The sequence below is a fragment of the Prosopis cineraria genome, unplaced genomic scaffold (assembly GCF_029017545.1).
Source record: "Prosopis cineraria cultivar Desert tree isolate PC_DT_omini unplaced genomic scaffold, ASM2901754v1 PC12, whole genome shotgun sequence".
In the NCBI taxonomy this organism is placed as follows: domain Eukaryota; kingdom Viridiplantae; phylum Streptophyta; class Magnoliopsida; order Fabales; family Fabaceae; genus Prosopis; species Prosopis cineraria.
The window spans coordinates 33,716,941-33,731,995 of NW_026555343.1; the positions used below are offsets into that span (position 1 = coordinate 33,716,941).

General features: G+C 34.9%; 3 protein-coding genes across 5 annotated transcripts; 2 read left to right on the forward strand and 1 right to left on the reverse strand.

The window, feature by feature from the left end:
- Positions 1-415: 415 nt before the first annotated feature.
- On the forward strand, positions 416-5,691 carry LOC129288416 (coatomer subunit beta-1-like). The gene is given in 5 exon segments (XM_054924965.1): positions 416-839; positions 842-2,676; positions 3,061-3,573; positions 4,531-4,616; positions 5,154-5,691. Coding segments are annotated over 5 exon segments (2,856 nt in total). The 5' UTR covers positions 416-622; the 3' UTR covers positions 5,359-5,691.
- Positions 5,692-6,681: 990 nt separating this feature from the next.
- Positions 6,682-9,395, forward strand: LOC129288719 (exocyst complex component EXO70A1-like). 2 transcript variants are annotated; one of them, XM_054925444.1, is made up of 3 exons: positions 6,682-7,073; positions 7,198-8,450; positions 8,517-9,395. In XM_054925444.1, the coding sequence occupies exons 1-3, from the start codon at positions 7,046-7,048 to the stop codon at positions 9,201-9,203; spliced, it is 1,968 nt and encodes a 655-aa protein (XP_054781419.1). In that variant the 5' UTR covers positions 6,682-7,045; the 3' UTR covers positions 9,204-9,395. The 2 variants fall into 2 exon arrangements, with proteins under 2 accessions (XP_054781419.1, XP_054781418.1); XM_054925443.1 differs by having other exon boundaries at positions 6,683-7,073; positions 7,198-9,395.
- A 2,709-nt stretch (positions 9,396-12,104) lies between these two features.
- On the reverse strand, positions 12,105-15,045 carry LOC129288473 (glutamyl-tRNA reductase-binding protein, chloroplastic). Of its 2 annotated transcripts, XM_054925066.1 has the most exons (6): positions 14,504-15,045; positions 14,139-14,219; positions 13,662-13,766; positions 13,368-13,517; positions 12,544-12,744; positions 12,105-12,266 (listed from the first exon to the last, which is right to left on the reverse strand). In XM_054925066.1, the coding sequence occupies exons 1-6, from the start codon at positions 14,891-14,893 to the stop codon at positions 12,159-12,161; spliced, it is 1,035 nt and encodes a 344-aa protein (XP_054781041.1). In that variant the 5' UTR covers positions 14,894-15,045; the 3' UTR covers positions 12,105-12,158. The 2 variants fall into 2 exon arrangements, with proteins under 2 accessions (XP_054781041.1, XP_054781042.1); XM_054925067.1 differs by having other exon boundaries at positions 12,105-12,744.
- Positions 15,046-15,055: the final 10 nt, after the last annotated feature.

Genomic DNA, 15,055 nt, shown 5'->3' on the forward strand with positions numbered 1-15,055 from the left:
GTATGTTTTTTTAATTATGTCACCAAATAATGAAACATTGAAGCGCGAAATGTGATACCAAATTGCCAATGAAATATTTCAAATCACTAAGCTATTCATAAGTCACATAGAGATTTTAGGCAGTTTACACGCGCGCACACACAGATATTGCCAACACACACACACACGCACACACTACAATTTTAGATTATATTAGAAAATAATTAAGATTATATTGTATTTTAATCCATATATATATATATTTTTCTAAGCTTGACCTACTGTTCATTTGAGGCCCAATTGGACTTAGAATAGTGATACTTAAAGTCACCCGGAAAACTCGACCGGATTCGAATCGGCCCATCAACCTCCCTAGCAAAACTTTTTTTTTCCCCTTATTTATTTATTTATTTTTGTAATTTCTTTTCATTTCTTCTTCTTAGTTTCAGACAAGGAACGATGCCATGAACTCACAGATCTGCTCGCTCTCTCTCGCTTCTCTCCCTTTCTGATCCAATTCCGTATTGGCAAGCACGAGGCAGATCGTGCTCCAGAGATTCCAAATTCTCATTGCTTCCCAAGCTCTGATTTCAGATCTGACGCAGCAAGGTTTCTGAATTCTCAGATCCAAATCTCGTGGACAATGGACAAGTCTTGCACTCTACTCGTTCACTTCGACAAGGGCACCCCAGCACTAGCCAACGAGATCAAAGAAGCTCTCGAAGGAAATGATGTCCCCGCCAAGGTTGACGCTTTGAAGAAGGCTATCATGCTTTTGCTCAATGGCGAGACTATTCCCCAACTTTTCATCACCATCATCCGCTATGTGCTTCCTTCCGAAGACCACACCGTTCAGAAACTTCTCTTCTCTATTTGGAGATCATTGAGAAAACCGATTCGAGGGGTAAGGTTCTTCCTGAGATGATTTTAATTTGCCAGAACCTTCGCAACAATCTGCAGCATCCCAATGAGTACATTCGCGGGGTCACATTGCGGTTCCTTTGTCGATTAAACGAGACCGAGATCATTGAGCCGTTAATCCCTTCGATTCTGACCAATTTGGAGCATCGCCATCCTTTTGTTCGAAGAAATGCCGTGCTGGCTGTCATGTCCGTCTACAAGCTTCCCCAAGGTGAGCAATTGCTCGATAGTGCTCCGGAAATTATCGAGAAGTTCTTGTCCTCAGAGCAGGATCCTTCCAGTAAGCGAAACGCTTTCCTTATGCTCTTTAATTGTGCTCAGGACCGCGCGGTTAGTTACCTTTTTACCAATATTGATAGAATCAATGATTGGGGTGAGCAACTTCAAATGGTTGTCTTGGAGCTGATTAGGAAGGTCTGTAGGTCGAATAAAGGTGAGAAGGGAAAATATATAAAGATTATCATATCTTTGTTGAATGCTCCATCCACTGCTGTCATTTATGAATGTGCCAGCACCCTGGTGTCACTCTCCTCTGCCCCTACTGCTATTAGAGCTGCAGCTAGTACTTATTGTCAACTTTTGCTTTCTCAAAGTGATAATAATGTTAAACTTATCGTACTTGATAGGCTCAATGAACTGAAAACTTCAAATAGGGAGATTATGGTGGAAATGGTTATGGATGTTCTTAGAGCGCTTTCAAGTCCAAATCTTGATATTAGGAGGAAGACGATTGATATTGTTTTGGACTTGATAACTCCTAGGAACGTTGATGAGGTTGTTATGATGCTAAAGAAAGAAGTTATGAAGACGCAGAGTGGGGAGCATGAGAAGAATGGTGAGTATAGGCAGATGCTGGTGCAAGCTATACATTCTTGTGCTATTAAATTCCCAGAGGTTGCTAGCACTGTTGTGCACCTGTTGATGGATTTCTTGGGAGATAGTAATGTGGCTTCAGCCATGGATGTTGTTGTTTTCGTGCGTGAGATCATTGAAACAAATCCAAAATTACGTATTTCAATAATCACCAGGCTGTTGGATACTTTCTATCAAATTCGCGCTGCAAGGGTGTGTTCATGTGCTCTATGGATAATTGGTGAATACTGCCTCTCACTTTCAGAAGTTGAAAGTGGAATTGCAACTATTAAGCAGTGTCTTGGGGACCTGCCATTTTATACGCCCACTGAGGAAGGAGAGGTCCAAGACACAGCAAAAACCACGCAACAGTTGAGCTCAACCTCTGTGTCCATGTCTTCTAGGAGGCCTGCTATTCTTGCTGATGGGACCTATGCCACCCAAAGCGCTGCTCTGGAAACTGCTATGTCACCACCTACCCTTGTGCAGGGATCATTGACTTTCATTGGGAACTTGAGATCACTGATTCTGTCAGGAGATTTCTTTCTTGGGGCAGTTATCGCATGTACACTCACAAAACTTGTCTTAAGGTTGGAAGAGGTTCAAACTTCAAAAGTTGAAGTTAACAGAGCAACTATGCAGGCCTTGTTGATCATGGTTTCAATGCTGCAGCTGGGCCAGTCGTCAATTCTTCCACATCCAATTGATGATGATTCTTATGACAGGATTGTCCTTTGCATTAGATTGCTTTGTAATACGGGAGATGATGTAAGGAAGATATGGCTGCAGTCATGCAGACAGAACTTTGTTAAAATGCTTGCTGACAAACAGCATCGTGAAACTGAGGAGATTAAAGCAAAGGCTCAAATAACTAATGCACAGCCTGATGATCTTATTGATTTTTACCATTTGAAGAGCAGGAAGGTATGTTGGCAATAATTTTGTACTCTTTAAAGTGCATATGATTGAATTATTGCCCCTAATTATATGCTCTGAAATTTTCATTTCTGATGGTTTCCTCATAAATAATTTTTGAAGAGTATCACATTTATGCTGATGTGAAGTCCTGATGTCTGATCCATTGTTGAATGTCATGGATGATGAAATCCCTTTACACCATAATTTTGTAACTCTTCTTTTCCATCTATAAATCACTCTTTTACTTTTCTGCCGATCAAGTGTATCTGTTTCTTTCAACCTATGTTTGTACTGAACTTAAACCTGCAGTTAGTGTTCAGCACTGTATCTGTGTTTTTCTTTCTTTGAATATTCAAGCTTTGTTGACTAGTTTCTTTTTATCCAATATAGGGTATGAGTCAACTTGAGCTTGAAGATGAGGTTCATGATGATCTCAAGCGTGCCACTGGAGAGTTCACCAAGGATGGTGATGATGCAAATAAGCTCAACCGCATTCTTCAGCTTACTGGATTTAGTGATCCAGTTTATGCTGAGGCTTACGTAACAGTACACCACTATGACATTGTTCTTGATGTTACAGTCATCAATCGAACCAAGGAGACCCTTCAGAATTTGTGTTTGGAGTTGGCTACCATGGGTGATCTCAAACTTGTTGAGCGCCCTCAAAATTATACACTAGCTCCAGAGTCAAGCAAACAGATTAAGGCCAATATCAAGGTGTCTTCCACAGAAACAGGGGTTATATTTGGTAACATAGTCTATGAAACATCTTCGAATGTGCTTGAGAGAACAGTTATAGTGCTCAATGACATACATATTGATATAATGGACTACATATCCCCTGCATCTTGTGCTGATGTGGCATTTAGAACCATGTGGGCTGAGTTTGAATGGGAAAACAAGGTATATCCTCCCTTTATCTCTTATTCAGTGGCAATTGATATCTATAGAGCTACTTGTTTATTGCTCATGCCTTCGTTACAGATAAATAAAAAGGCTCACAAATCAATCCTTGCAATGATCACGTATTCCTTGGTGGTATTGTAATCAAGTATGTGTTGATGCAGCATTTATAGGAAACTCATTGGATAATGATATTTAACCTTATCCCAAAATAAAATAAAGCAAAACTTTTTAGATTATAAATCTCATAAAATCAAAATACTATTAAATAAATAAAGTTCATTATCTGCATAATTTGCTCTAGCAGGTATTGAGTGCTAGGATATGATACATGAGATTTGTTTCCTTAAATTACTTTTTCTGTGTCATATGCAATTGATGATGGTATCTTGATGGTTGAGATAATGGAATAAATGGCATTGAGATTTCATACTTTTGCTCCTTGCCGTTGCTGTAGTTGTAGTTTGGATGAATTAAATTACATTTTCTTTGCTGGTTTTCTACCTTGATAATACAGATGAGAGATTTGACTTTTGATTATTATTTCTTATCAGTGGTTGGTTGTTTTGACTTTTGATTGGGTTTTTTTTCTAGTGATATGAATGTTAGCCTGAGCATAATGAGTTTATCTATATTCTGTTATCATTACTCTTTTTTAGTGAGTGGGGAAGTAGGTCTTGGTAAATTTGTACTCCATTGGGGTTAGGATTGCATACCGGATCTTCTGTTTTATTTTTGTTTGGTGGTTGTCTACTGTAGTTGTTTGTAACAGAAGCTTGATAATTCAAGAAGTTAATATATAAAAATTTATTTCTATGGTTAAGCAATAATGCGTTGATATAGGTTCTTCCTCACATATTAACCTTCAGGGCATTTGTCTCTGCAATCTACGGGTATCTGGGTAATAATCTGATTATTGCAACAAGCTTTCGTATTAACGTCAATTCATGTTTCTAGGTTGCTGTAAATACTGTAATACAAGATGAAAGAGAGTTCCTGAACCACATCATCAAGTCGACGAATATGAAGTGCCTGACTCCACCGTATGTTCTCAAACTTTCTTCTCAAGATTCTAATAATGACTCTTTTTTAATTTTTTTAAACTCTATTATCTATTCTTTTTGACCTGGGAACATACAAAAAATTTCTGGTAGCTGTTATCTTATATATGTCTGAGCATCTGCAACATGGATTTAAAAACTGTAATTAGGTTCCACTGCAGTATTCCATATTTCCCCCATCCTATCAAAATGAAATGATATATCTCAAAGAACAATATTTAGGTATTTAATCTTATATGTTTAATATACTTTTATCCAATCAAATCAAAACAAGTAGGTTTTAATGTGTTAATAATATTAATAACAAGAGTTTGTCATGGAATAAATAATATATGAAAAATACACGTTTTTATTTAATTGGAAACAAGCTAGTTAAATATACAAGGTTAATTATATAAGTTTTTCTCTATCTGAAATTGGCAATTATGGAACTGGACAATTGGTGTTGAAGACCCACGCATTGTGATTAACTGATTCAGTTGTGCTCTTTCTGTTTTGTGCTGCTGTGTCGGGTTTCAGATCGGCATTAGAAGGGGATTGTGGTTTCCTAGCTGCAAACCTTTATGCCAAGAGTGTTTTTGGGGAGGATGCTTTAGTGAATGTGAGCATTGAGAAGCAAACAGATGGTAAGTTGAGTGGATACATCAGAATAAGAAGTAAAACTCAGGGAATTGCCCTCAGTCTAGGGGATAAGATAACTTTGAAACAGAAGGGAGGTGCTTGATTGGATCACATTCTGAAAGCTTCTCTGCACGCAGCATGTAGTTCTATGTCAAGTTTGTGTAGTTACTGGTGGCAGCTTAACATCAAGCCTTGGATTTCATATTTAGATTCTTGTGGCTTTTGTTATTGGTAGATGTTCTTGTTTCAGAACTTACCTTAGTTCCAATTTTGTCTGTATTCTTTGATGACGGTACTGCAGGAAAATCTTTTTTTGTTGTTTAATGCATGTTCCTTTACTACACACAGGGTGGACAAGACACCCTATATTTACTATCATCAATCTATCAAATTACCGTCTGTTCTGGCCATATATAAATTGACTTGTGTTTCCGGATGATGAAGCTTAATGTTCTTGTTATTCCCAACAGAGATTTGTGCCAATTAGGTGTTAAATAATATATATTTTTTTTTTTGCCCCTGTGATTTCATTTTATTATCTCTATTATCTATCTCTCTGGGTAAGGCACTCCCGAAGCCTGCAAAATTTAGCAGGATTATGATGTTGAATCCAGGTGATCAGTATGACTTTATTATTATATCCAAAGCTATTATATTATTAGTCTTTTTGGTTGGAGTGGTGGGGCAGAGAGATTATAATTACTTCGATTTTAAAAAGATGGAGAAGTTGGGCAAAAAAATTTTAATCAATTTTTTTCTCTTATAATTTACATCTCTTTGTTAAAATTTCATAACTCCACTTATCTATCTTTTTAAAATGAATTTATTCAAAAGTAAAAACTTACCTTCCCTTCCTTCCAAAACTCTTCGACCAAACACAGGTAACGGTTTTGTATCGAGCAAATTGACAATTTTTTTATTCACGCCTTTTCATGCGAGTTTCCTGCATTCATCATTCTACGATTCTCTTTCCTGGGTTTCCCTTGGTTAAAGCTGAACATTTATAATCCAACGGAAAGAACAAAGTGACATCCATGATGATATTTTTACGGAGAATGAGAGTTAAATTTTAAAAGAGAAAATTAATGATAATTAGATATTTAATAAAAAAATTTAAAAAATAAATAATAAATATTGATTTAAATATTTACAAATATAAGGGTTTTAATTAGAAATAAGTTAACTTTCATTTTACAATTAGAACTTATGTTTGTAATCGATTGAATCAATATTTACAATTTATTGCTTGAAAAATTTTGTCTGGAATTTAATTGTAATTACTTTTCCTTTTTTTTTTTTGAGACTTACACGGTAATTCTTCCTATCAATCAATGATTTGATTTTTAGAAGACAATGATTTGATTCAAATGAACAAGACTTTGATAAATCATGCTGATAAACTCGACCCATAGTAGGTAAAGCTAAGTCCATCCATGGGCGTGAAATTGTAAAGATTTCTTCATCTTGTTTAATACGCACTCTCGTTTGTTTAACTTGAAAGCGATAATTCAATGCTTCTCGCTGGGAGAATTAATCGTTTCAGACCGTTGCGCCCGCTTCACGACTCCACAAGTCACAGGTCTTAAGTCTTCAAGGTAAACACTAAAAGTCTGCATAAATGAATGGCTGGAAAAATTAGTTGAGTAACGTTACACCAATTCAAGGAAGATACACCTCCTGGTGGTTGAGGAAGTCTCTGAGAAGTTTCTTTTGCAAGTGAAATTTGGTTTGAAGATTGATCCTCTTCCTTTGTTTTAATTTGTTGGTTGAGTTTGGTGAAAGGAAAGTAAATGGACATTGCAGAAGAGACCAACAAAGGTAATCTTTTTTTTACTTTGACCAAACTTTGTGTTCCAGTATGAATGCAATTAAAATCCCGACTAGCAATGATTGCTAGCTGTGGCAACATTTTGAGATTACCATCTTGTTTTTCCGCCTGTAGCTGATATAGAAAATATGGATAGTATTGAAGCTACCAGACAGTACTTGAAATCTAGCTTAGAAATTTCAGCTGCTATTGCTTCTGCATTGGATGATTCTGGTTCAAGATTGAAGATACTTACCCAAAAATGCCAATTCTTGGAGGCTTCACTCAGACCTATCTCTGCAGAAAACTTGTCATGTCTTGATATTGGAAGCCGGATTAACGGTGTTCTATGTTCTGCTGCTGCTGTCCTCAAGGTGTTTGATGCAATTCATCCTCTAGAAAATTCACTCCTGACTGACCCCAGTTCTGATCTTTGTACTTACATCTCAGATACAAAGAAGCTTGAAGAAGCCCTCAAGCTTCTCACTGATAATTGCATGCTAGCAGAAGGGTGGTTGCAGGAAATTTTTGAGTTGTTGCAAGACAAGGCTGTCATCTCTAATGAGATTTGCTTATTAAATGTGAAAAAATCTCTGAGAATATTACAAGAATTGCAGGCTATGGAGGAAGGTGCTCGCCTTAATGGAGGCCTTCTCAGTACAGCTTTTGACAAATTAGAGATTGAGTTCAAGAGGCTTCTGATAGCAAACTCAGTTCCTCTGCCTTTGTCTCCGTTGACATCATCCATTAACCAGCAAGCAACCATTCCAGCTTTGCCAGATTCTCTCACTGGGAAATTACAGGCCATTATAGAGAGACTACAAGCTAATGGCAGGCTAGACAAGTGTAAATCAATATATGTTGAAGTTCGAGGAATGAACGCTCGAAGAAGCTTGCAGGCTTTAGATTTGAGCTATCTGGAGATTCCAAGAGCTAAATTTGAGGATATTCATAGCATAGAGAGTTACATAGAACAATGGGGAAGGCATCTGACGTTGGTAGCAAATCACCTGCTTGAGATGGAGTGCAGGTTCTCCAGTAAAATCTTCGAGAAAATAGGCGCAGAAGCATGGAAGGGATGTTTTGCTAAGATTGCCATCAAGTCAAAAATTGTTTCTTTCCTTCAATTTGGAATAAATGTCACTGGGAGCAAAACTGACCCTATCAAGTTGTTGAAGCTGCTGGAGATTTTCAGTGTCTTGAATGATCTAAGACTAAAATTTAACCAGCTTTTCAGTGGGGATGCTTGTGAAGAAATCAGAAATGTGACAAAGGATCTTATCCGCAGAGTCATTAATGGTGCTTGTGAGATATTCTGGCAGCTTCCTGCACAAGTGAAGTTGCAGAGGCCAAGTTCTCCTCCCTCTGATGGCAGTGTTCCTCGACTCGTAAGTTTCGTCACTGATTACTGCAACGAGCTACTTGGAGATACTTACAGGCCACTTCTGACACAGGTTCTCGAAATTCATCTAAGTTGGAGAAATGAAGCATATGAAGAGAGCATCATATTCACCCAAGTTTTTAGCATAGTCAAGGAGATTGCAGTTAATTTAGACTCATGGTCCAAGTCCTATGAAGATATCACCTTATCTTACCTCTTCATGATGAATAATCATTGCCATCTCCACAACTTGAGGGACACTATGCTTGGGAACATGATGGGAGATTCATGGTTAAAAGCACATGAGCAATATAAAGACTATTATGCTGCTCTTTATCTGAAAGATACATGGGGAAAGCTTTTACCTATTCTTAATAAAAAGGATTTACTTTCAGTTTCAGTTTCATCCTCTGATACGCCTAAGAGACTGAACGCTTTCAATGTGGCATTTGATGAAATGTGTAAAAGGCAATCAAGTTGGGTAATATCTGATGAAACCTTGAGGGAGAAATTGAGGAAGCAAATAGTTGAAGGGATTGTGCCAAGCTATAGAAGCTTCATGAAGAACTACAGTTTAACAATGGAGAACGATGAAAAAGCCGTAAAGAGTATAAAGTACACAGAGCCGAATTTGGAGAAGATGCTTTGGTCCTTGTTTGAGCTGAAGATGAGCAAGTATGGAAGCATGAAGCAAGTACAGTTTATAAGTAAAATAAAAAAAATGAGTGCTCAATTGTTCACTCTAGCTACTACTGTGTAATTGTAAAATCATTACTGGGTATGCCAATTTCAATTTACTTAGGAATATGAATGTGGTGAGTAGCATATTTAGAAAGTGGGAAAATAACTGACTTCCAAAGTGGAATGGAGGCAGATTACATGATTCTTAGGAAGCTCCTGTTAATTGTAAACCTTTTTTAACTCATGATTTGTGTAGTTAAAGTTTAGCTCTTGTTTCTCTCTTGTATGGCATTGTCACATAACCTTTGATTTAAGAAAAGAAAAGTAAGAAAAAGTCATAAGAAAAAGAAAGAAAGAAAGAAAGTGGGGGAAAAGTTAGAGAAGACTAGGAAGGAGGGCTTATCTTTGAAGGGAAGGGAAGTTTTTTTAATTTTCTGTGGGATATCGGATATCTTAAGCCTGCCTCATATCAAGTTGAAGGGACTTAACAAGGGTCCAGACTAATTTGAATCAAGTTGGGACAAGAACTTTTTAGGTGGAAGTTCTATCACCTCCTCTACTGAATTCTCCGAACTTAAATTTAAAAAACCTTTGATTAAATTGATGCAACTTCCTTATTATTTAAACGCGTTGGGTGTTATCTTTGAAGGGAAGTTTAAATGCAGTGGGCTACTCTGTTTGTGTAAAATATGCAAAACTAGTTAGAGAAGTTACGTCGTGACGATGAACTCTTAACTGATGATGCACTTTCTGAGTGTCAGTGGGTTGTTCTGCTAAGCTAACCTTAGCTGCTATTCTCACCCTTCAACGCTTCTTCTCCTCCTTCTTCTTCTTCTTGAATAAGAAGTAAATAAAAAAATAATATAACATATTAACTGATATATTAAAATACAATGCAAGTTGGGCTTAATTGGGGAAGCTCTCTTAGCATACACACACATAAATTACTTACAAGGCTGGAATATGTGTGCGTGTGTGTTGTTATTAAAAGATAAATATTTCTCTTATATTTTTTTTAAAAACAATAATAAAATTTCTCTGAAATATATAAATAATAATTTAATTTTTTTAAAATGTTATAATTCTTCTGAAATTTTCAAAAACTTTTCTATCATTTAATAAATTTATATAAATTATCAAGTTGTCCTTGTTAAAAATAAATGACTTACAAGTTTTGTTTAAATATTGACAACTTTTTTTTTATATTTGTAACAATATAACAATAAATAAGAAATTTGACATGTGAAGTTATAATTTGTTGTTACATTATTGTGAATATAAGAGAAAAAATTGTGAATATTTAAATAAAACTTATAAATTATTTATTTTTAATGAAGATAATTTAATAATTTATATAAATTTATTGATGACAAAAAAGTCACTAAAAATTTTAAAGGAATTATAATATTTTGAAGAATCAAATTATTATTTATATATTTTAAAAGAATTTTATTATTATTATTATTTTTAGCAATAAATGAAATAAAAGGAAACAATTTTTATGCACTTGACAAAATAAATAGTCCAAATGCATACATACTTACATATAATATATATATATATATATATATAGATAGATAAACAAAATCGTGCTATGTTTTATTAATGAATCTTCTGTTTTTGGGGTTGTGTCTCTTCCCTTTTCCAATTGGTTCGTTCAACAGCTTTTCCACTGTTTGACAAGAGAAACAATATTTTGACCAAAATAAAAACAAAAAAGACAGAAAAATATGTTGACCGGGTCAAGTAAGCATTGAAGTTGGTCACTTCCGCGGGTTAAAAGGACAAAAGAATCACATGGCGTGTTGATTACATCCTTTTACAAAAAAACCAAAAAAAAAAAAACAAAAAAAAAAAAAAAAGTTGGGGAAATTTTTAGGTGGAGACCCTGAACTTAAGATAATGAAAAAAAAGACACCAAATAAATTTTATTGAAAGACCCAAACAAAATTTCTTTTGAATTTATGACAAAAATGTCAAAATTATCTTCATTTAAATAAATAATATAATTGAATCATTCATTTTTATATTATATATTATTTATTTACTTACAAAATATTGTTGGTTTTCCTGCTTCATTTATTTATAGCTCTAGTTTCGCTTGATTTTATTTCAACTATTGATTTTATGATAAGATGAATTATTCATTCTCATACTGTATGCTGTTCATTTATTTAAAGAATATTGTTTGTTTTCTTACTTCACTTATGACCATTGAAATAAAATTAAGTGAAAATATAGTTATAAATAAGTAAAATAAGAAAACGAATAACATTCAACAAGTAAATAAATAATATAAAGCATAAAAATGAATAAATTGTTTATGTTGTTCATTTTAATAAAGATAATATTTTCATTTCCATCAAAAATTCAAAAGAAATTATGTACAGATTTTTCAGTAAAAATTTAAAAATTTTAAGGTCCTCTTTTTCATTATCTTGGATCAAGGGTTCCCACCTAAAATTTTTTCAGAAAGTTATTTGAAAACATAGTTTTTTGTTATTCTGAAAAATAAAAAGTTAAAAATTATTCTGAAAAGCTAAAAAGCCAAAACGTTTTTTAAGTACTTTATTAATTTTTGTTATGTAAAAATAGAGAAAAGAAAAAAAATATCATGTTTTCATTAATGATAATTATGTTAATAAAATGAATTATTCTTTTACCTTTTATTTCATCAATTTAGATATGTGTTACAAAATAATAATTCAAACACTTTTTTTTTCCATTTTTTCCAAAACTTATTCTGGAAAACTACTCTACATAATTGTTTTATAAAATTATTTTTTCCAGTAATTCCATCTGACAAAACATCATTTAATTTAATCCTTTATAAAACTATTTTTTCAATCCAACATAACCCCTCGTGTGTGTATAATTCTTCAAAAAATAAAATTACTATTGATTATCATTAATAGTCTCTCAAACAATAGATTTCTTTGATAGAATCACATTATGAATACTAAACAAATTCAGAAATATCTGAGTGACAAGAGGCCAAGCTGAGATTTTATTCATATAGTTGGGGATACAAGAATCAAAAGTTCAGAACTGCTAGTCCCCCCTCATACAGTTCATATCTCCCCGCACACAAAAATGGCATCTCTCCATTCATACAGCACGTATCCGTTTCGTCATTTTTCTTCTGAATCCAATCAGAAAAGAAAGTTCACAAGAAAAATTTAACTGACTATAAGACAATCACCAAAAAATACAAGTGCAAACTAGATTGGGTTTAGTAGCCAGCCATGATCAACTAAGCATCAAACCAAAAATAATCATCACACAATAAACACCAAAACGGTCTTGGAAGATTACAGCTTTACCAAGCGTGGGTACTTGATAAAGGATTTAAGAATGGGTGATGAAAATAAAAAACATAAAGTTAAGCATCAGGACTTTATGTGCTTCAAATGTTTCACCTTCTCAAAATATGGAGCATGAAAGTTTTTTTCCACCTCCCAAGCCATTTGTGACATACAATTGAATGTTGACTTGGCACCCTTTTCATCATTGACTTCTCTGGAGAAAGGAATGCGCGCCTCGAATACACATTTCTCGGGAGAGCTGAGACGCATGTCAAAGCCCAATCGGTCAACCCATATCATCTTTGCTTCTGAGACCTTGTGAAGCAAATATGGTAAGAGAACACAGTTAGTTTGGTGATCACCAATCTTCTTCTGAATCATAAAGGTGACCTATACTTCCTGTACACACTTTCCTCAAACTCCAACAGATCATTTGGTATGCAAAATGAAATAGGGCAAACGGAAAAAAAAGATATAAAAAGTAATTTTGCCAATAGAAAATTTTTGTTCCATTGAATAAAAAAGGCAATGAAAATAATAGTTACAATCATCAATATATAATATAAAATTTATGGGAAGCCCCACTGTTTATAAACCATAAGAGTCCATGAAATATCTAAGAGATGAGAGCCACATCTAGTTAAGTAATAACAACATAGATAGAAGGATTGTATATCCCATTTTCAGTCCAATGAAAATCATTCTTTTTTCTTGCAAATTAATCAAATGGGCATCAAAGGTCTTTCAATGCAAACGTTTAGCAAAACAAATCCCAAGTAGAAACATTAAGTGTGGAATTAAAGTCAATGACTGCATCGTAAAAGTAATAAGCTGTCTCTATGGGAGGTAAAAAGTGCTTAGATCAGTGACATACACCTAATCGCTAAACTTGGATTGCAACATGCAATTATAACGCATATACAAGCTTCAAAGCTAACCTGAAAATCCAAATCAACATAGACATTGCAAAAACGAGTAATATCTTCCATGTTGTTCGTGTTGATTTCATCCACTAACTTCTCTGCGCAATCTCGAAGAGGATCAGGTTGTGCATTTTTATATTCTGACGATGTCACCCATTCACCATCCTGGAAAACATTGACATAGGATTTATTGTTAGACAAGAATCTAACTCTCAATATTAATGAATAATACAGCAACAAAAAGCAGCATACTTGAATTTAAGAAAACAACCATTCTCAAAACATGAGAAAATATAAAAACTGTCACACCTCCTGGAAGTCTTCCATCTGCAGGACTTTCTCCACTGCAACAATGTAAACCAAATCTTCATTAACATCTTCACCAAACCTCCTCTTCCATAAAGAAAGAAGCCGCTGCATAATGGCAGTTAATGTCAAACAATATGACTAGAGAATCAAATAAATTGAGATTGAACCCCAATGAATTGATCTTTTAACTAAACAGTGCCAAAGGAAACGGCATTGGAGTATATTACTAACAAAAAAGCCAGAGAGATCCACAATATATGGTCAAGTTTAGCAAATTAGTTCAGCCGCTTGAGTCTGATAGATATACAGAATATCTCAGTTAGAACTAGACAAAAGCAGTAAGCAAATAACTACGAATTATAGAAATAAAAACAAACATTAAGTGAAGAACGTGAACAATACTGCTAATATGTATCTTTCAACTTCATAGCTGCTGTATCTAAGTGAACTACAAGTTTCCCATACGACAAAAATTACCTTCATCAGGACTCTATCCTCTGGTTTGTTAAGGGTCCCTTGAAGGGTACACTGGGGAGTCCGTAACCCAGACTGTGTTAACTGATTAACAGAAAAAGAAATTGATTACAATGCAATTCATAAAATCATCCTGACGTATAGCTTAATCATATAGACTGTGTTTGAATGGAAGGAAAGAAAACTGAAGGAGAAAAGTAGAAGAAAAAGACATTCTATATGGCAAAAATAAAGGTGAATAATGTCGTCTTCTTTTCCCCCCTCATCAACATAAAGAATATCTCTCTCTCTCTATATATATATATATTCTTCTCATTCCAAACAAACAAAGCCCACAGTGCAGAGCAAGAGAGAAGAGAAGAATACACCTGAACATGGAGGCTAGCCCTCGGGTCAAAAGAGAAGTTCTTGTTGATGGCGTTCAAGGACAATACAGGAGTCCCTTCCGGGTCAACGGCGAATTGTACGCCGATACCTAGAGGCCAACCCTCTTGATTCAACGTAGAAAGAGTACCTACAGTGGCCAACTCCATTATAGTCCTTGAAACTTCAGCAGGAAACGGCTTATGACTCTTCAATTCCAATTGGGATGGCTCTGATAAAGTGGAAAGCGCGCATTTCAATGTCTTAAACGAAGAATTAGGAAACCATACTCGTTTCGGAGAATTGAATGCACTAATCTGGGTTTCTTTTAAGGGTTTTGTGGCAGTGAATGAAGGTGCAAAATGCGTCGCAAGAGATTGCGTCTGTAGCAGCATTTCGTGGAAACTAAAACCCTTTCAGGATAAATTGGATGTATCAGTATGGATTCGAGAAATGATTCAATAATTGGAGAAACTATACGAGAAACAGTTTAGTATAGTTTTTAAATGAGCTGGTGATTGCAGAGAGGAACAACGACAAGGATGACGATGACGATA